General features: G+C 43.3%; 1 protein-coding gene across 3 annotated transcripts in view; it reads right to left on the minus strand.

Moving 5' to 3' along the window:
• Positions 1-22201, minus strand: part of LOC111658107 (nuclear factor of activated T-cells, cytoplasmic 1) — a 61417-nt gene that overhangs the window by 29045 nt on the left and 10171 nt on the right. For all 3 annotated transcript variants that reach the window (XM_023410523.2, XM_023410522.2, XM_087175197.1), the window contains exons 4-7: positions 15890-16092; positions 12512-12684; positions 11392-11532; positions 1416-1471 (exon numbers count right to left, since the gene is read on the minus strand). In XM_023410523.2, the coding sequence (XP_023266291.1) occupies positions 1416-1471; positions 11392-11532; positions 12512-12684; positions 15890-16092 (573 nt within the window). The remainder of the gene's footprint in view (positions 1-1415; positions 1472-11391; positions 11533-12511; positions 12685-15889; positions 16093-22201) is intronic.

Raw genomic sequence — 22201 nt, forward strand, 5'->3', positions numbered from 1 at the left:
GGGTGATGGGGAGTGGTGGCTGGGGGTTGTTGGAGCTGAGGGATCTGCATTCTCAGCCCCAGTCTGCCCGCCAGATGATGACAAAGAAAACACGCAGGTGGCTGATTGAGTGCGTTAAGTGTGTGCATGCACATGGCTTTCCCTCTCCAGCCTAGCCAATGAAAGTTAGCACGCTCTGGACAGCAATAAAAACACAGTCAGGAAGGCAGCCTGGAGCATTTAAAACTAGTCTGGTGGCAACAGACATAAGAAGAAGGCCAGAGCTCTCTCGCTGTCTCTCCCCATTTGTTTGTTAGCTCTACAAATAAACACACTGTAGTATTTGTCTTTCATCGACCTCGCCTCCCCACACCGCCGCCCCCGGCCAAGCCTTGCACGCCTGCTAATTTTCCAGCATCTGGGACTCGAGCCATAGCACATCAGCCAGCCCTACAGGCCAATTAGACAAGAGTCCGTATTTACCCTACTGATGCAACCAAGTCATTTACCTGAGTGAAATAACAGCAACAACAAGGAGAAAAACACCCTCAAGTTGCAGCATTTAGATGTGCATGGTTTATTTTAGATCCTGTACAAGTTTAAATTGCCTCAGTTAGTTTGCGAAAAAAAAAAAAGAAAAAGGGGGGAGATGGAGGAAAGATGACACGCCACTGATGAAAGGACTGAGCATTTCAAAACATACTGTCATCACGCACAAGCAAACAGGTTCTTGCAGATCCTGTACTTTACTCTCCACACTGAGGAACAGATCTAACAAACCTCAGTGAAATCTTAATTAACTCCAGAGCACAGGCAGCTTTCTGGGACGTGTACAACAACATTTGCTTCATTCCCTCTCTTGACAATTCCCTCTCACTCTGTTGTATATATTAACACAATCTCAATGTGTGACTGAAAGTCAGTAAAACGAGCGCCCGGGTCTATTTTTTTTCATTACGGCTCTCATGAAAAGCAGCAGGTAAAAAGCAGGGGTGTGATTCGCTCCTGGCTGCATGATCCCAGCACAGACGAGGTGTTTAAGTCCAATTCGCCACACCACAACACTTGCGCTGTGAACTAAACGTCTGGCTATGCCGGGAGGGCTGTGGTGTGAGTGTGTGTACGTATGTGTGTGTGTGTGTGTGCACATTTATGCTCCCAGTTTATAATCTGTGTTAAATGCAAAAACAATATGACAGCTTGTGTTTACTTTTGCGAGGGTACAGAGATTTTGTGAAAATTCCACTCAGGATTGCGTGGGCTAATCATCATTGTCTGTGTTGCAACTTGTAATGCCTTAGCAAAGGTTACATCATTACAGGGGACAGATGAGGAGGAGACAGAGAGAGGAGAGGAACAGAGAAAGTGTCAAGGGAGGGTGGGATGAAGACGGTAGGAGCATTTCCAATGAGACATGTCAGTGGAGGTGAACTTACAGATTTGACGGAGTCCTTGTCAACTTTGGCTTCTGTCTCCCACAGATGATGCCCATCTATTGACAAAAGGATAAGACACAAGATTTAGTATGGGTCATTATAAACTGCGTCATTAAGATGGACCTCAAATGGAGGCTGGAGATGATACTCATATCGGTAGAGAGGAGAGGATGTGTGCTTTTGGGTGTGTTAGGCCTTAAGAGGCTTTATCTTTTAAATCCGTGCAGTTCTGAAACAGTTAATGATCCGTCAATAATTGGATAATTGATTAATAGTCATCACGGTAGCGAAACTTCTCAAGTGGTGAGGTTATGCTGCTTCACAGTGGCTTTTTTAAAAGGCTAAAAAATAAAATGGGGATTTTATACACTACATTATTAGTCAGTTTATAAAAATTTGTCTCCCGAGTTTCAGCTGGGACTGGATCTCCACTCAAGTTCTGCACTATTTTCATCCCTTCATTAAATCCTTTTTTTCTCTTCTCCTCCTTTATTTCTATTCTTAACTCTGCTCTGTGAAATTACAAAAAAAAAAAAAAAAAAGAAGCTGCAGCTTTCGTTTGTTCTCTCTTTCTTCTCATCTCCATCTTGTTGTGGTAAGGAGGTTTCCCTCGCTGCCGTGCAATAAAAGGCTTGTGAGCTACTGCAGCTGTTGGGAGCCTGCAGAAGCTCAGCTCACATTCTTTGGGTTTTTCTCTGTGATTTCATGCCACACCTTAGTGAGGCTCTGGGCTCTGCTAGGGCAATCAGCACCAACCAAAGTGCCACTTTTTTTTTTTTCCCTCTTTTTTTTTCAGAACCGATGACTCATTAGGGCTGTCAGAAATAGAAGTGACACAGAACAGCCTTTGTGTCAGTGGCACAGCATGTGAGGCAATAGCACGGGCACTGTGGCACCGCTACTAATGCAACTGTGCCTTTATTGATACAGCAATACGGTCGCTGCCGAAAATGCTGCATTTTGCCTCTGGGACAGGAAGCCATCAGATAAGATAATCAGAGTCAGTTTCCAAACAGTCCAGCAGCTCTGGAAGATGTAAATCCCTTGTTTTTTTCCAAAGCATTATGTTTTTCACATCATGCGGCGAGCGAAAGAATAAAGGATCCCAGTCACGGTTGGCTTATTATTGGTGAGCTGTGGTCGTGGGGGCGGGTGGTCAGCTTTATTATTCAGAGAGTGAACATCAGTAGATATCTCTTTCCAAAATGGCCATATTAAAACTCATGGAAAGAGGAAAACAGACGGTGAATGGATCAGATAAGGGTTTTTCTATTTGAACTGGAGGAAATATGAGTTGCATATGGAGAAATGTGCCTCTCTGCGATGGAGATGATGTGGAAGAGAGGCAAGAGCGATATGCCTATAGAAATGCCACGGGGCACAGAAATGATATCTTGCATGTGGCAGGTGATTGAGATGCACCAAAGAATGAGGCCCACGTAACGCTGTGAAGCGGCCGTAAGAGTATGGAAGGGCAATTAGAGTGAGCACAGACGGGGAGAAGGTCAGAGAGAGGGAGAGAGACAGAGACAGACAGAGATGAGCGTTCCTCATGTTACGTCTAGGGGAACCAAGAGGGAATCTCACCCGCCTCCGCTCTGGGAGACACTCCAAGAGGGAAACCTTAGACTACGACGTCAATCCCAACCTCCTCTAGTAAACAACTTTTTCAAACTTTTCTTCCTCTTTCTCTTTCTCTACCTTCCTCTCACCTTCTACACCCCGAAACCTTTTTTGCTCTAGCGAAACTTACTTTTCTTACTCAGTCAGACTTAACAAATCTAAAAGTGAGACTGAGTTGGGATGGGGCCACATGTGGCATACCTTTGCAAGTCGGAGAGTGCTGTACGACTGATAACCACAGAACTTTCCATTCACTCCTTCTTCCCTGCAACATCTGCAAAATGCTTCTGTTCCCGACAACACCTCCTCCTTCACGCAGCCTCCACCCACGCATAATGCTCACACACACACACACACACACACACACACACACACACACATATGCACGCGCACACACAAACACACAGATGCACAAACACAACTGCAGTATCCTCTACCTTTGTTCTGGCCGTCAACTTGAATGATAAGATTGGGAAGCACACAAACAATAGGTGGGACAGGAGCAGCGTCTGGAGAATCACCAATCACCATTAAACTGAGAAATGAAAGGACATGCATGCGAGCAAATAGACAAGTACTGTGGAAATACACACACTTATTTTTAGTGCTTTGTGCTCAAAGGTAAGCCAGCAGTCTGTCTATTGCTCGACATGACTCACTTGTGAAATTGAGATCCACAAAGGCTAACACCAATACAGGCAGCCAGGGCAACACACTCATTCATCAGTTAATTAGACTGCGTGTAGGGTGAGGCTTCTTGGAGTCAGTTCTTGACAACGCACAATGTTGTGTGTGTGTGAGAACACAGCAACACTGTTGCTCATACAAGCAAATCCTCTAAGTTGTCATATTTTTAATGACTGAAGTTTGATTGATGATGAAGATGGTTTTATATATATATATATATATATATATATATATATATATAACATCCTGATTAGATTACTAACTTTCTTCTACAAAGACACAGATATCTGAGCAGTAACATCTTTGTCCTCACATTCACCTTACAGACTTTGGCTTTTCCTCTTTTCACATTGACAGCCAGAGGTGTTGTGTTGTGCACAACAACTTCCACGGCCCAAAGAGAGTTCACTTTAATATTTTTGAGAATGGAAAATATGATTCACACGCTTAATTGCGGAGGTTGCCTTGTGAAACAACCCAGAAGTATTTTGCAGCTATGTCTCTTTTCCAGAGATGATTTTCAGGAGCATTTTTTTTTCTCTCTTTCCTGTTTACATGTCAAGTTTATTTTCCGTTTTAGTACCAGTCTGCTGCTGCTGCTGCTGCTGCTGCTGCTGCTGCAACGTGGATTGAAAAAGCTCGCAATAATTTGTCTCATATTTTCATGGCATTCACCTCATTGTCCGATGTGGAGCAAAGCCAAAAGGCCAAAGGGGTTCCCCCCCCATGACTGATCCCAGAGGTACAGCTGCTTTCCCCTCTGACGCACCTGGCCTCTGCCAATCTGAGGACTGCTGAAACTGGAGAAATGTGGGTCTGCATCGCATCAAGAGGCTTCCGTATAAATTATAGCCCGACAGTAGATTTGTGATGGGTTTATAGTCAGGAAGTGAGTTATTATTGGTGTATAACAGGGAAACTGTGAGCCGACTTGACCTGTGGGTGCAGCAGGAGGAGGATGGTGGGCCAGCAGAGTCCGATTTTCTTCCTTTTATCCAGACTCCAGCTGTGTGACATTGAGTCTGAAAATTATCTGCAGACTGATAGCGATGGCTGGAGGGTCTTCCACACTTTTAAATTTGTATAATATTTGTGTAGTCCAAAGGGTTCTAAAGGAGGACATCAAGGTTGGTTGGTTGCCATGGTGTTTTTCACAGTAAGGTCACAGCAAGACTCTTACTTACAAACCCTAAAAGTGAAGGTAGGGTAGAAAAGGAGGGTAGTATGTGTTGTATGTTGATAATTGGGCAGGGACTCTCAAATAGGAAACGAAATCCTACGCACTGAGGAACACTTCATCAAGACATATCACTATTCTCATCGTATGGTAGGGGCATTCCTTAAGACCTGCCTCAGAAAGAACAATTGTCCCTCCCTGATTTGAAGCGTGTATCTGTCTACAACGTGTTCAGACCAGTCAGAAGTAAAGGGTGGAGGCCACCAGACAATCTAGATGTCTTTCTGTATGATACAGTTATGACCCAACCAGTTCCTTTGAAGGACGTACCCAAAGCAGGGGTCATACACCTAACTTTCTGACACAACTGCCACTGACCACCTGCTGATAAATCATTGCATTATAAAAAAAAACAAAAAAAAAAAAACATGTGGGAGTGAATTTTCAGCTGTACTTCACAGAGGCTTCACCGTATAACAGGACCATTTAGGTTTAACTTTGCCTCCCCGCCGACACTGAACATTTACATAGTGCAGGCTGAGCTAGCTGAATGAATCTCATCAAAGGGTTTTCTCTTCCTAGAAAAGCAGCAGCAGTGGCTTCAGTTTATGGGAGATGTCAGATGAGGATGAGAGGTGAAGCCCCCTACAGTTAGAGGGTCTCTCCTAGAACTACATTCATACATTATCATTGATCTGGTGGTTTAATAAGCCATCCTAATTGTACAGGATACTGTAACTCGTGCTTCTCTAATCTCTAGCCTGAAGCATGGGTGGAGGCTGACTTCATGCTGTCATGGTGCTAAAACTACGAGCCAGGATCATGCACGTTCTTCCAGCCTAAAGCCAACGGGCAGTCTAGACATACTGCTAGAAGTACAATGCCCCGACCAGGTTCTATGGTGTTTAGACTTGCCCTAGGTAAAAGCGTTCAACCGAGTGTAAACTGTCTTTGAATGAACTCTAACACCACAGATGACAGTCTGTAAGGCCTGGGTTGCTCAAATTATCGAGGAATGAGAATCCAAATATTTCAGGAGTTTCCACATGACTAGAGTAATAACCTAGGGGTATTATTGTGGACCATACTGTCCTAATGTTACAGATTATACTGGAGCTCAGACTTCTCTTAGTCTTGGCTGTGAGCTGGACCAGCCTGAAGCAGAGGTGGAGAAGACCAGACTTCTCCCTGCTGCAGCCCTGGCTGTGTGGTGCTGCCGAGCTCCAGGCAACGCTCCAATCCAACCAGATGTAAAAACTATCCAGCTCACCAGGGAATTCCCTTACCTCTCCTCTGAGTCAGAGTGTAGGCTTTCCCCAGCTCTCTCTCTCCCTCTCTCTCTCTCTCTCTGTTTGTCTGTCTGTCTCTCTGTCTGTCTCTCTCTCTTCTATTTTCCCTGTCTCTAACACTCATTCCATCCATGGAAAGCAGGGCAAGCCAGAACACACACTGCAATAGGTGCGCCAGGTATGTCTTCCTACTCCTGTGCCAAAAGAGCGGTTAGGGCGAAGCGAAACACTGACACAACCTAAACACATACACACAATAGGAATAACAGAAAAACTGAACCGTGCACAACAATGCAAAAGCAGATGGAAAGTTTCATAAATGCCCACATTGTGGCTTTGTGAGAGGTATGACTCTCCACTGCTGTGAAGAAAGAAATGATATGGCCTATTAAATATACATGTCAACAATAATCACTGTTAAAAAGGAATATTTACATTGCAGTAGAAACAAAAATGTGGACTTGAGGTTCTTCAGTCTATCATTATCTGGCTACAGTCTGATTAACTTTCTCTCCCTGCTTTGTGTGGTCTGTGATGAACTAAAAACACTAGGGGAAGCACTTATATCAATTCATGCGCTGGTGGGATGAATAAAGTTTATCTATAAAAGTCACATGAGCACATAAAACTTTTTTGTTGGGACCGGATGAAACTGACCCAACGCTTTCATTCACTGAACAAGAGACAAGATCAGGCAGTATTTACGCTCCGACATCTCAGTGCACAAGGTCACGAGATGGATTTCTAAGGAAGCTCCATTATTTTCTGCCTCTCCTCTTCCTCTCCTCTTCCACTCCCTCTTCTCTCCATCTAGCCTCTGAGGGTCTCGTCTTTTCCGATTCACACCTCTACAGGGAATCCCTCGCGGATGACTCACTGAAAACACTTCCTACTGCACAACGCAAACAGGCCTGGAGGCTAACAGCAATAGTGGGGACACACACACACACACACACACACACACACACACACACACACACACACACAGCAACAAACATACACATGCGCATGTAGTGGATGCACAGAGTTTGCATCAGTTATCCTGTGGGTGATGAAGTGGAGCAGTGGGGATGGATGTGGCTTTTGAAAAGTAGAAGTAATTATTTTTCAAGGCGCATTAAGGTCTCCCGCAGTGGCAACCGCTATGAGCTCTACTCATTTGATACTGGGGACATCTCAGGGGGGGGAGCAGACAGACAATCAAAACAACATAAAAAGAAAGAGAGTAAGATTAAAGTGGCAGCAAAAGACCGGCAGAGGGAAACTATGATTTAACAGTACACCAGGCGAAAAAGAACACATGTAGATTTTAAGAAGGGGCTGCTACATTCCTACTAAGACATGACATCAAAACAACTATCTGACCTCTGCACTGGTGCACATAATCTGAATAATGTCACTAAAATCAGCTATCTGCCATTCACAGATGATTTGCACTGGTGCAGCATGTAACTACTAAAGAACCCACATTGCATAAAGGTAGATGTCAATGTCTGTTTTGATTATAAAGCAGGTCTTGGTTCTATATTAATACTGTGAAAGTATCAAAGCGCTCAGTCCACAGAGAAATGCACACAGCCGTTATTCAGAAACTGAGCCTCAAAACAAGCTGTCAGGACTTCTGTAACTTTGTGATGTCACAAGAAGGGAGGCTCAGAACCTCTCTTCTGATTGGCTCATGACCTGTTGTTACTAGAGCTCCAAAGAGAAGCCTGAGAGAGGAGACTACATTGACATGGTTTTTGATCCTTAAAACCACAAATACATCTCCTTACAAATATCAAAACTTCAAATAAAACACAGGAAAAGTATAAAATATGGACCTTTAATTCACTTTTTCAACTCACTCTTAGATGTAGCCAGCTCATTTGACTTTTCCTTTATTTATTCTTAGTTTTACAATAACCTGTCATCACCTGTCAGATTTGTCCCTGGCAGCTTTTCCACTAATCTCCAATTCAGTTCACTTGATGTTTATCTTTAATTATTTTCTCATATTGAAGACAGTGCCTGTGGCCCTGGTCCCTTAAAACAAGTGTAAACCTTTGTACTAACATGGAGCCCTGATGATTTGCAAGGGGAAAAGTGGATGTTTTTGGGTGTCTCAGTTGTGATCACTTAACCAGAAACTGTTAATAGGCAAGTCTCTCAAAAAGTGATGTCATAAATTATTCACTCAATGAATTGATGTCTGCTCTCATTATTTTCAAGAGGCAATTCAAAAGCAGACAGTGGGTTCTGTTTGTGCTAAAAGCTGCCACATCCTTGAGTGTGTGAAAGCAAATGGAAACAATTCAGAATGCATGTATTATGATTTATGGCTATCTCATTTGTGCTAATAGGCCTTTGTGCTGTGTGTGATCTCTCTCTGACTCAACTTGGATTCTTTTGACTGTGTATAATTATTCACACAAGTTGGATTGGAACTCTCGAAAAACCGTCTGTTGCTCCTTAGGATTGTGGAATTTTTTGGAAGGTGTTTATTGGAGTCAATTTTGGAAAGTGAGCAGCCGTCGTGACCTTTGATGGCAACAGCAGTAATGGCTGTCACCGCTGTGGCGAAAGCAGTGATTGGTGTCCTGCCGTACAAAGGGCTTAGGCTGTACGTGTGCATGTGTGTGTCCCCGCTGTGTGTGTAAGCACATGTCTGCGAGTGGTAATTACTGCAGTGCGATGCTCTGTATTTCATGGGTGTATTTAGTCATGAACTTTTCCAGAGGAAAATAAAACCAAAGTTATAGAATGAATCTGTAATATAATTATAATTTTATTGGGGTCTTTTTTTTCCTCATCCCAGTCTGGTCCTTCTAAATCAACAATCAGAGAAATTTTAAGTCTGAGAACCTTCATGAAACAGCAGGATCCTCTGATTAAAATGCCAAAAGACAATATTTTGCAGTATATTTGGGACATAAGTACTTTTCCACACTCATACTTGCTCATATATAGTTGCCATTAGAGAGTGATGTATGTGTTCCTGTGTGTGCATGTGAGCGTGGAGAGTGTAGGTCTATCTGTAATGGGCTTTTTGACTTAGGAGACCCTGGAAGTGGTGGGTCATTAAAGTTTACATAAAAGCAGACTAAGTAGCAGACAGGCAACCTCTCCTTCGATCTCTCTATCTCTCTCTCTCTCTCCTTCTTGACACCACAGAGACGGAAAGCAAACCACTGAAATGTCCATGGCAGGCACGAGTGTGGGGATCCCGCTAGTGCAGAGCTCCACACAGCCTAATGTCTTTAACGGGTATCGAGGATAAAGGTAAGAAGAGTCGAGGATGATGAGGGAGTGAAAGGAGAGACAAGGAGGAAACGAGGTACCAAAGTAAAGGCAGATAGGAAGAGAGAGAGAGAGAGAGAGAGAGAGGGGAGGTGAAAGGAGGGAAATACATCCTAGAAGGGGGTCATGAGTCTCAAATAGCAGGAGGTAGAGAGGCAAAAGGTGTTGTGTATGAATGGGCTTTCCTCTCCAGGGGAATCCCCCTCCATGACTAAGTGAAGCCAGGAGGAGGGAGACCCCATATTACCAAGTTCATCCACCCCCCCTTATCCCACCTCTGTTTCCCCCTTAACCCGTGAGATGGTTAAGTGTAGACTGTTCTAATATAATGTGGCAAGTGTAGAAATTACTCCTTATTGTTTTTATTACTAAAAAAGTCATTTTTAAGAACATTTATAAATTTGGGGGAAACTGAGTCATGATTAAAGCTTGTTTTTCCTTCCCAGTGTTCAAACTCTTTTTGAGTGAGCTTTGTTGAAGCAGTACCGAAGCGTTCAAGCATTTTCTATTGATTCAGGCAATGACTCCAGTAGTTTCCTAACCAGCTGTTGCCTTCTAACTAAGAAGCGAGTCACCCGAATCACCTGACGGCCCACAGGGGACGGTTGGTGCATAAATAGTTGACAAGTAAACAACTGACATGTGATCTGGGACAAGTGGAAAGTGAGTCCCATTGTCCTTTGTGGTGTACATACCTATGATGATGTACATTTTCCATGAAACCCTGGAATATTCTGGTGATCAAATATCGGAATGGTTAATTGTTCTGTTTAAGTTTGCTAATTGTGTCTAACAGCCTGGAAAAGAAGGCAAGTGGGACCATTTAATTAGTATTTACTCCAGTTTATACAATTATGTTTAGAATTTTTATTTTTGTAAGTGATCTATACATTTTGGTTTTTCTTTATTTGGTTTAGTTCTTTATTCTAGCACTCTGGATCTGGCTTGTATGGATTTGTAATGTTTTGTAAACCCATGTGAGATGGATAGATAGTTGTATTTATGACATTATTATAAAAACTAGATTCATTCACTCACTGTCAAATGCAGAGAAGGTAAACTGTCTGTTATGAGGCCTATGTTTTGTCTGTCTTTTAATTTCACTATCCTGATTCATTCTATAATTCAAAAAAGTGTAGATGATGTGAAGTATTTTTGTGTGTAACATGTGTTTGTGACTACAACCAACAACAGGACATATGAAATCTATGATTAATCAATTGACTTTTATTATCAGAGGTGAGAAACAACCTTTATGTTCCTCCCTCACCCTTTCTCACTTGTTGCTCATCGTCATCATCACCAGTTGTGATTCAACAGACTTCGGAGGTATCACTGTGCTTGACCTTTGCATTGATTTAGTGGGTGCAATCAAGGAAATGATCATTCATGCAAACTTCATCAGTGGTGTTTTGACCATTGCTCCCTCCCACACAGGCAGGAAACGCATGGCCGAAAAATGTGGCCAAAGAAAGGAATAACCTCTTAACCTCGCGTCAGTGAACAACAGCAAGGATGAGTATCCAGCAGAACGGGTGGAAAAGTGAGCTGGAGAAAGTACACGAGACAGTTAAATGTCAAAAACCAAGGGAGTCCAAAGGAGGGAAAGACAGCAAGGGAGAGAGAGAGAAAGTGAGAGAAAGAGACATTGCACATGCCCTGGTTGTGATTCATCCCTTAACTTGTGGCGAGCACCAGTGAACAGGCAATGGAAATTTCTGCAAATGTAAATACGCTTTGGTTAAAAATATAGTGGCTTAATGCACACCACATGTGGCTCTCTGGCAAGGCCTGCTCTATTTTGACGGGAGGAGAGACTGAGGAAATGCGACAGAGGCAGAGAGGGAGAGAGACGTTTGAAAGAGATATTAAGAAGGGAAAATTGAGACGCAGTAAACATGGTCTGTTGACTGGAGCTTACCCTGGGCCTTCTCCACGAACACCACCTTTGAGTCAGGGAGGAAGTTAAGACCACTCAGGAGCATCATTTTGCCTCCCGTGGCAGGGTAACTTTCCACACTCTGCTTCTCCACCAAGGGAAGCTCCTGTGCTGAGCGCTGGGCTATTGAAAGGAAACACACACACACACACACACATTCATTTGAATACAGTGCGTGAGCCCACATAAACTCACTGCTGATCTACATCCACCCCAAGGCCCAGCTCACAGCCAGTAAAACAGCAGTACTTGGTTGGTTAAACAGGCTTATCAACTTTATTATGATGATTTCATGACCCCTCGCCACAGGGTTTTAAGCCAAAAACTGCTCTTTAAATTACATCGAAAAAGGCAGACAGCGGATCGAAACAATATTTTCATAGTCTGTTTCTTAGTCATAATTTTCCATCAAGAAGCCTACAACCAATCACCTGTCTCTGCTTTCTATAAATGTGGAAATGGAATTGGTGACCAGATTCACAGCCAGAGTCACATATATTAATTATCACATATCTACTTATTTCATCTGTTATCCCATTACATAATCATATAGGAGCTCAGTAAAACACACACAAAAAAAAATCTTACAAAAAAAAAAAAACAACTCGAATTAACATCCACTTTGGACCATAAACTATAACGCCAGCTCCATCTTAGCATGTAACTTTAATTGGCTTCCTTGGGTGCAAATAACATCACACCTATGCACACAAATGAATGACAAAGAAACAGAGGTTTCTTTCAATGTGCTCATTCATCTGTGCCAAAACTGGGGCTGGCAAATGACCTTTGTGGAACCTGTGCTAATGGGGCAGTCTCACCACAATAACTTGTGCACTCAGTCATAAAATGCGAATTGAGATAGATAACACGTGTGTCTGGCATCATGCACAATGCATCTATTGCCTTGGCAAATTGCTTTTGATCATATAAAGCTTATTGGTTGCAGAGGCACTGAATTTGCTCCAGCAAGTAATAAAATAGTAGCTCAGTTTATTGGATTAACAACAATAGATGCCACCTTTTGCTTAAGTGGAAAGCCAAGTGAAAAAGGCATGCCAGTTTGTGACTTTATCCCTGTGCGTTGGTGTGTGAGACTTACAGCATTCGATGGGGTTGGAGGCGGTCTGCAGCGACACTGTCCTGCCATTGGGCTGGTTGATGTGCACTCGGAACACCAGCCTCACACGTGTGTTTTTACGTCCGATGTCTGTTTCCCCTTTGCGGAGCTCGATGTCCGAATTACGCAGCTTCAGGATCCCTGCACAATCAATTCTGGGACAGAAACACGGAAGGGCAACAGTTAACACAATATTTTACGTTATACAAGATAAATAGAAAAGGTGGAGTTTGTTTTTTTAGTTTTAAGACAGACCTGTATTTTATTACAAAGCAACTGTATTGGGAAAGGATCTCTGCTTTCTGTGCTATTACACAACCTATAATCACAAATGATACATAGAACATTTTCTTTAGAAAGTTAAGGACAAAGGGTGAAATAGGCTGATTTGATTATTTGACACTGGCTATTTGAGTGCGACACTGAGCAGAGTTGCTGTGCATAAGATCAAGCAGTGAAGTCCCCCGCCGGTGTTACAGATCATGCACTGGAGGTTCACTGGAGCATGACCGTGTCATTATTAATCCAGCTTGTCATCAAAGACAGAGTTGGACATTAATGACTTCACATCACAGTTTTAAAGGGTCACAGTGGTCCAAGAATTAGCAGTTCTCTGGAGGAGTCCTCTGGACCGAACACACACCACGGCTTAACACTATCACACAAGGTCCCATCAGCCGCAGTCAGTATATACAAAGTCATATACCTCATACATTTGGGGCTTAAACCTCTCTTAATCATTGCCACATGTTTTCTACACTGTCTCTCTTTATTTATTTCATTTCACAATTTGGGAGGTAAAGGGGTGAATTTTCTTTCCCTTTTCTCAGTGGAAAAAAAAAGCATTCGTTTTCAGACATGGCCTTTCATGAATTTAAATAAAACTAAAGTGGCTGGTAAAAAAAGTGAAGGAATACAAATGGGATATGGTTTGGCATTTCAATTATTTTACATGGTAGCTATTTGGGCACTCTTCCTGGAACATGGTAAATGTCAGGTTTTATACCGATCCATTTTTTCCCTTGACTTTGGTTTGGAGAATTTGAATAAATAAGAAATAAAATAACATGTAATGCTGACTACCCACGGCTTATCAGCCTCACATGACATGTCATACATATAGTTTTAAAATAAACACAAGATGCTGGATGTCATGGATTAGTTTGAAGTCAGTTTTCGGGCCTATACAACCTGAGATGTGGGACAGTTACATTTTCAGCACAGAAATGTTTAGATTAGATGCCAGCCAGTGAGACATGTTCACCAAATTCTTCTTTTCTTTTCTAAATGTTTTTTTTATTTATGATCATACAGTATGTAGAATTTATTGTAATTTGCAGAAGGTAATATACAACTTTAAATGATGTGTATCAGATGAATTTTCCTAGAAGAGAAAAGAAAGACAGATTGAAACTGTCTTTGACTGCAGTTCTCGACTGTCTGCATCCCACACAGCGAGCGAATGATTGCTGGCATGCGAGCAGCGAGATGGATGCTATGTTATCAAGACGACTGTTTAACAGTTCAGTGGAAAGAGACAGTTAAAGGCTTTGCTTCGTCTTTGACCTTTCATATAGTTGGGGAAGAAATACAGAACTTTCACTCCTCCTTCTTTACCATGTGTGCTATTGACAAAGGGAAAAAGAAACTTCCTCTTGAATACTGTATACAATATCATATTCATCCTAAGGGAGACGTTAAGTCAAATGGGGGAAAGGCCTCTCAAAATATGATACAATATAAGGAATACTGTGGTATTGTTGGTTTGCAAGGCAGTGTGAATGTTAAATTCATCCATGCCCAACCAGAGAAGGCCACTGTCCAACAAGGAAACTCCTATGTCCCATAAATATCATTATAATCTCTCTCTCTCTCTCTCTCTCTCTCTCTCTCTTTCTCCCTCTATCTATCTTTCAATGTATAGAAAGCTGGACATATAGATAGACAGAGAGAGTAAGGAATGATTACAAGATATATATTTTAAAATTTGCAATGGTGAAGGATGAATTTAATGTGCAGCAAGAGGTAATGGCCTTATATAACCTATGTTCATATACAGTGGTTTTATCCATAACACAGAGTTCTGGGCCCAAGTCCAATAATTTCACTGCTCCCTTGTCTGAATGGAGCCCCAGGACAGGAGCCACTGCCTGGACACACTGCAGAGCACACAGCCCCTTGGATTACTGCAAGGCTGAGGGGAGGACAGGAGAGGCCAAGCTGGATTTACCTCAGCCTAGCAAACTTGTTTTAAAAAGTAAAACCAAAATTATATTTAGTACTACTTCTGATTCTAACCCCAGCTTCACAAAGTAAAATACGCCCGTTAAGTTGAGCTCCAAGACCACCAGAACTAATACTGAGCGGACATCCACCCTAATTAGCAGACAAAACTAGCTCCCTGTAAAAACACAAAGTTACTGTGTCACAATAAGCTAAGTTTCATACTTTACTGTCACACAGTCAAAGTTTCCTTTTGGTCATGGTGCAGGCTGCCACTGCTCTAACAGCTGTTCATTTAGAAACAGGTTTTTTTGAAAGACATTTGACATGTCACAGTGGAAAAAAAACACAGGTGAGTATGATAATGGTAATGATACCTGAATACCGTTCAGCTATTTCGGTTGCAGTATCCTGCAATCGTGCAGGCTGGCTAAATGTCATGGCTTCCTGCAACACTTTAACAGAACAGAGCCATCGTTAATGTTATTACTAACACCTGGGCTTCTTCTGCTATGACAATGTCTGCTGTGAAAACCACCTGTGTTTGTTAAAGTTTTACTAAGCATACGTTCAAGTGCAAGACTTAGATTATGCTACCGATTTATGCTTTTTTTTAAAAATTGCTTTCATACACTTTAATGGTCATCAGTTGACATTGTTTTGCTGTTGCTAAATGGCTACTACGATTGCCAGTTTTGTTTTTCATGACTACAGAGTTCTTCATTGCACATTGCAGGCTACAGGGACCTTGGGACTCTCAATGTGTCGTGGCTCTAGGGCGGTTTTTATTTTTTGAGATATCTTTTGTACTTTGGACTTCAATTTGGGCTCCTGGTCGGACATTTATTTTAAAGCTTCTTGCTGAACTCAGTGTGTCGACACTGAGTATATTTCACCTCCTTAGAAATCATGCATCTCTTGGGGTGAAAGCACTACTTTTTTTTTTATTTAGAAGTGTGCGCTGTATAGCACCTATCATCAGGCATTCTGTTTGTAGACTTAAAGCAAGGAGCAAAGTGCTGAGAGAAAGAAGGGTGTGTGTTTGTGTGTGTATGCTTTAAAGTAATGGTTACCAGAGGAAAATATGGAAAGAAAAAGATGGATAGGTGACTTGTGTGGAGGTCTCAGAGCACTCACATGGCTCTCATGTTGTTTTCAGGCAGCAGAGGGATCTCCAGAATTTTGGTGTTGGATTGCATGACTTCATGGCTGGCGGTGGAGACGGTTTTGCCGGTGATGCGGTGGACCTGGTAGAAGGCATGTGGTCGCAGGAGGCGGTCGTCTGCGGTCCCTATGAACAGCTGCAGGGTGAGCGGCTCGCTTTCCATGTAGCCATAAAGCTGGCGGGAGAACAAAGGGACCCAGGTGAGAGCCAACATCAGGTTTTAAGACCCCCATCTGAGGCAACCCCTCATTTAGTAAATAGAGATTGAATGCACATCGGCTACTGATAGTTAAAGGGGCCTTTAATGATAGCCCTGACATGGTAGAGGGGCTGCGAAAATAAGCCCCTTTTTCTTTGTTTGTTTTTTAGCTGGGTTGGAGACCCTTTTTCTGTGGTCTTTACTGTTCTTTTTTCAGCTAGTTCTACATTCCTTTAGGGGAAGGTGAAGAAAAAAGTGTTTTGATGTCTCTGGGTTTGCCTGAGGTAGGGATCTCCTGGGTACAGAGGTATGGAGGCTGATGGAGAGGCTGGCTCCCCATCACTTCACTGTTCATTAAAATCTCAATGCTGCTATTAAAAAAAAAAAGTGCCTATAGAGAGACAAGCAGTCGACAGAGACTCGCGTGTAAAGTGACCCTTAAAGGGACATAATAAGAAAGGACAATCATCTCAGGTCTGCCTCGAGGTGTAATGCTCACAGTTATCAACGTTTATAAAACTAGTGATTGGTCTGATACCAGCTTCCCTATGAGTTGCATCTGCAGGATGAAACCGAAATCTTCGGCAGACATTAAAACTTTAGTGTCAATAAACTAACCAACACGATGACATTGTGTTGTGTTCAACAAACTACCATTGGACGCAATGTCCAAATTTTCAAATTTTCTGTGATGAGTATCAACATACACTTAGAGTGTAATAATTTTTTCTGTATAGGTGCAGCACTTCAGCAAACTTTATCCCCATGTGATAGGTAATAACACAAAAAACAGCATTTGGCATGCAGACAGATTCCAGCCCCTTTGCCTTTGGGCAGTTATGAACATGCATTATGATTTCCATTAAAGCTCAGAGACTGTGTCCCACTGTGATGAAAGAGACTCCTGTATCAGAACCACCACTTCAAACAACTACCACTTCCTCTAGCCTCCATTAGCTGCTACTGCTCAACTAATAAAAAGATCAAATCTTTAAAAAAAAAAAAAAGAGAGAGAGAGAAGAAAAACTCCATGGGCATGCATAGTTTTAAAAGTACTGTTGTCTTTGGGGTCAACAGCACTTCAACTCTGAACTGCCAATTTACATTCAGCATCCCTGGATCATTTTCTGACAATCTCTAAAACAACATAATTTGCTGGTTTGACCAAGTGTGTAATGGCTCAAAAATATGAACATACAGACAGGGTTGCAAATTCCAAAGTGTGGTGAAGGACAACTGATACTTTGTGAGTGATGTCTGACCAGAATAATTTGCCAACCAAATGTGGATTTCTGGTGGAACCGAGTCTTACACTGCGGACCTCCCAGGATATGCTTTCTCTTTACAGTGCAAAGTGGTCGTATGGTCATATGGGTGGATGTTGGTGTGGGCTTAGAAATCTCTCCAAACCTTAAAAAACTGTCAGGAACCTGCAAAATCCATCTGGTATGTAAAAAAAAAACAAAAAAAAAACTGAGAGGACTAACTTCTCATCAAGTCGACCTCCGTGGATCCACCCACGTGGCTACTCGACCGCATGTGACATTTACTGGGAGGGATCACTTACTCAAGACCAGGGCTCACCGAGTCATGGCCACCAGAAGAATCCCACAAATTGGTCAGTTACCCCAATTTTCTTTGAGCTCCGTCCCAGTGAAAACAGTGGTACCGTCAAATGGAATAAAAGACCCCTGTTGTTTATCTAACAGACTGAGTCATATAACAAAATGCAGACCACATGTAACCTATGACATAATCTGATTAATGGGTTTATAATTACCTTTACGAGGGTGGTCAGGGATGGGGGTGTGAGGAAGAGGAAGGCTGGTGGAGGACAGGGGAACTACGTCATTAGAAGTCTGTGGAAATTAGTGCTACAGTGTCATGGACACCTAATGTCTTTGGTTTGAGAACAAATTTGTCTGGATTCTGTATTAAAGTTGTCTGGCCTGATAATAAACATGGAGATTAAACGCCTTTGGTCTGTACTTGATGACAGATATTTTTGGATTTGGGACAAGGCAGAGGATTGTGTTCTTTTTCTTCCCAGTTCCACAATTTTCAGTATTAATTATGTTGAATAAAAATAGGCTCTGACTAGTCAGTGTAGCAGAGCATATATCCATATGTCTCAATAAACTACGCACCAGTGGCTATCTGCCTTTGCTTTTTGATTCAGATATCAAGGGAGTGGTGAGGGAGCGGTTACGCTAAGGCTGTCATTCATCTCCCAGTTCCAACTGTCCTATTTTTCTCTTCACCTCCACATAGTGTCTCTAGCAGCTGTCTTGACCTGTGAGCTAGTCACACATGCTAGTCATCAGTGAGTTAGGCCGAGGTCAGGAGCTTCTTGAAGTCTTGGCATCCCAAGGGACCACTTCATCTATGCGGTGATCTCACCAGCAGACCCTGCTCTGCTTGTTATATTTTACTTATGGTGTCACCAGAAGTAATTATCCATAGCCGCACATGCTACCAGTTACTTGTGTATTGACTCTTGAGAGGGCTATAGCGGAGCATGAGGTACAGATCTGAGACACCGGAGCGTTAAATTGCATGACGTTTCCTTATGATTTAATAAAACGCAGGCAGCCACGCTACAAAGCAGTGTCATCTGTCACTTTTGCCTCGGTAGACTTCTTTGGATTTCTCAGTGACCTCCAACCATTACCTCAGCTGCCACGTGGCTGTAAGGGGGCCCGCAAAAGAGGCAAGAAGGAGGGAGGGAGGGGGGGTGGGGGTGTCTTTATCCCTTCACTCGTCTTGCGGTAGCGCACAATGACGGTGGCGTCCTCACTCAAAGCCGTAGTGACCTCATGGAGGACAGGAAGTGATTAATGAGGTCAGGTAGTCCTCTTGGTGACGCTGGCCTTCCCAGCAGCGAAGGAAGGCAGTCTAGTCCCCCCTGGGCGACCTCCCTCGATTCCTTTACCATATGTGCTCCCCTGACCCTCTCCCTAAGCCCCCCCCCCCGCTTCTGCTAAACTTCTGTGATGCTCACTCAAATGCACACCACAAGCAGAACACAAAACTTACTTCTTCATTTTATTCTCAAAGGGGAAATAAGTTGGGGGGAAAAAGTCGAGATAGTGTCGTAAACTTTAAGTGTGGGCCTACGACAGAGGCTTCACACACACCTGTGACCTCAGCTTTGTATTTGTGTCTGACGCTGCCTGCGCGGTTGGACCACGGAGCCGCTAATTTTGAACAGATGAGCTTCTCGTGCTGTAACTGCAGCCTATCTGGCACACGTACTGTGTATTTATTTTGAGATAATCTAAACGGAGTTTGAATCTAGCCTTGATTTGCAGCTGTTTCAGGGTGCCAACTTCTGCCACTGTGTCAGCTAGATCCATTTACACCTCCCACCACAAGCCACTGGTGCACAAGCCATTTTTTGATAGCTGAGGCTCAAATAAACATTGTGGATATGGCAGCTGATGCATTAATTGTGTAATTGTATGCAGCTGTATTGTCTGGGTCAGTTGTGATGATGTGGGGGGGTGGGGTGGGGGGTCGAGCTAAAAAGAGAGAGGAAGGGTGCATCCAACCACTCTCTACCATTCATCTTCCATGGTCGCCTTTGGACCATTGGAGATCCATCATCGGTACAGAAAATTTCACTCAGTCATTCTCTCATTTGCTTCAATTAGGGGCGCACGTTCAGTTGTGCAGTTATAATGAAATTATATATATATATATTCATAGCACATTTTATCCCTCAGTCTCTTCAGTAATACTGACATTCTTCATGCTGCCTGCACCTGGCTTCAATAGTTCAAAGAAAGGATTTGAGCATGTACTGTTTGATAATTACTTGCTGGTAAATTAGATGTGTCTGGCCTGGCTAGAAAATTGAGTGTGAATACACTCCACAGGCCTGCACTGGGCTGCCTTCTTTCCCTCTGCAGTGATTTCATCACTGCCTGGAGAAATGTCATGACTCGTAGAAGTCCACGTGGCGCAGAGAATTGGAGAGGGGAGAAGGAGAAGACGACTGGAAGCAGCAGAGGAGAGGAAGGGGGGGGGCTGAAGCAGGGGAGGAGAACTACAACAGCAGATTCAGGCTTTTTCCCATTATCACGCTCCCCTCTTTCTGTCAAGTGCTGACAGTCACACAGCCAGCCTTGCTGTACCCAATTAAATGTACACTCATCCAAGTTGTCTCTCCTTCCAGACTTTACTCCATCACCCCCCCTGCCCTGCTCATGTCTCCAGTCGCTCATATTGAATGCATAAAGCAACATATGCAATCCTTTAATGCGCAGCGTTTCCATGGCTCCGAATGCTACTCCTTTTATAAGCAACCAAACAGCTATATCCCTCAAAGTTTTTGTTGAACTGAGTACCTTGGTGTTATGTCATTGAGGGCATAGTTTCAAGCACTAGCCCATGTCTAGACCAGCGAGGGTCCAAATTCCATATAAAAAAGAATGGCTTTGTTACCAGCACGGTCTGCCATAAGAAATATCATCCAAACCTACAGGGAATTTGAGTAAGATGATGCACGGACAAATGCTGTACCCCCCGATAGTACGACTGCCACCAGTGTCTTACCTCATAAATCTGTGGGCTGTCTGGTTATTACCTCAAACTAGTGAAAACGATGCGCATTTCGCTCCGTTTTTCCACTTGTTATTAACTGGTAATTAGTGGTAGCCCAATACCAGTGTAAGGGAAGCCCCGCAGATGGAGAACCACAATTTAAGAGTGGCATAAATACCCCTTTGGGCAACGAATAATAGCCCTGACTAAGCTCTAACAGCACTATGGGGTACACCGAGCCTTTTGAATCTCAAACAAGAGGCGGCAGTAGATTTAATGAGCAATTAGCAGCTACAGTATAGGGTGCTGTAGATCAGGGCTTTTCTTTGAGACATTACGCAGCCGGCGAGCACCGGATCCCAAGGTGAAACTGCACATGCGGAGAACCGAACACATGTTCACCGCCGTCTTTTTATGTCGCTGTGGCGGGAAACATGCAGATTTGACGAGCATTACATACAGTTGCAGGGGAACGGAGATGGGTATTAAGTCACGCACACATTAATAGGGATGATGGCCACATCCTGCTGAAATTACAACCGTGTCTGTTGCTGCTTTAGACTTAATGAGAGAGTGGGTGAGAGAGTGTGTGTATGTGTGAGGGGGTAAACCCTATAGGCCAGTCATTATCCTATATGAACTGGCCATATGCATGACTGCGCTGCGTGCTGGGTGATATAATACTCCACAGGTGTTGTTGTCTGATGTTACCAAAGGGCCTGGCGGATGTCTGTGTGCTTCCTGACTGAGTTTGAACCCAAAAGCCTTTGCAACATCTTCATCTAAATCCACATATCAGATCAAAGAGGGGTCACGTCCTCTGTAGCTATATTCTCAATGAAGAGATTTCGGCGTGATTCCACTTTTTTTTCCCCACTGTTCTCATGTGGAAAAAGCCATCAATCATTGTCACGGCAGTCTTCTGAGTGAAGTTAGACCAGGTTGCTTGGTTTTCCTGAGCACAGCTACGAAAATCATCCTGTAGACGTTTTGGCATAGCTGTGGTGAGAGAGGGGAGCGTCTGGAGCAGTGTGAGAGGAGCCGATAGAGTACCCTCGATCCCCTTAATGGCGCTGTGGTCTGCTGCAGTAAATAAAGTGGAAAAGCAGCCACGGGGGTCACAAAGTGGACCAATCGTGAGAGTGGAAGTTAAAAGGCTGCGGATGTGGAGGAGGGGACGGAGAGATGGAGCTCGGGTCCAGAATAAATGAATGAGATTTGGAACAGGAAGTGCGGATAGCCGTTGCAAGCTGCAGAAGGGTAATGAGTCGAGGTAACCCGTAATCTAGAGGTTTTCGCTGGTGTGCGGCCGGAGTTTAACCACTCCATTCTCCCCACGCACCCATCCCACAAGCTCGCCATCCTGCGCTGAATGTGTTGTGGTTGATCTGCTGCAGCTTAGGATGATGTCAGACCTTAGAGATGTTAAACTTTCTTGTGTGTATATCAGGGAAACACCTCTGCTTGTTACTGGATAGCAAGACAGCAGCAGTAAATGAACACGTGAGTATTTTGGTTTAACTATCTGTCAGTTGCTGGC

The sequence above is a fragment of the Seriola lalandi genome, unplaced genomic scaffold (assembly GCF_002814215.2).
Source record: "Seriola lalandi dorsalis isolate HSWRI2012SDOR001 ecotype SW California unplaced genomic scaffold, Sedor1 jcf7180002054425, whole genome shotgun sequence".
In the NCBI taxonomy this organism is placed as follows: Eukaryota; Metazoa; Chordata; class Actinopteri; order Carangiformes; family Carangidae; genus Seriola; species Seriola lalandi.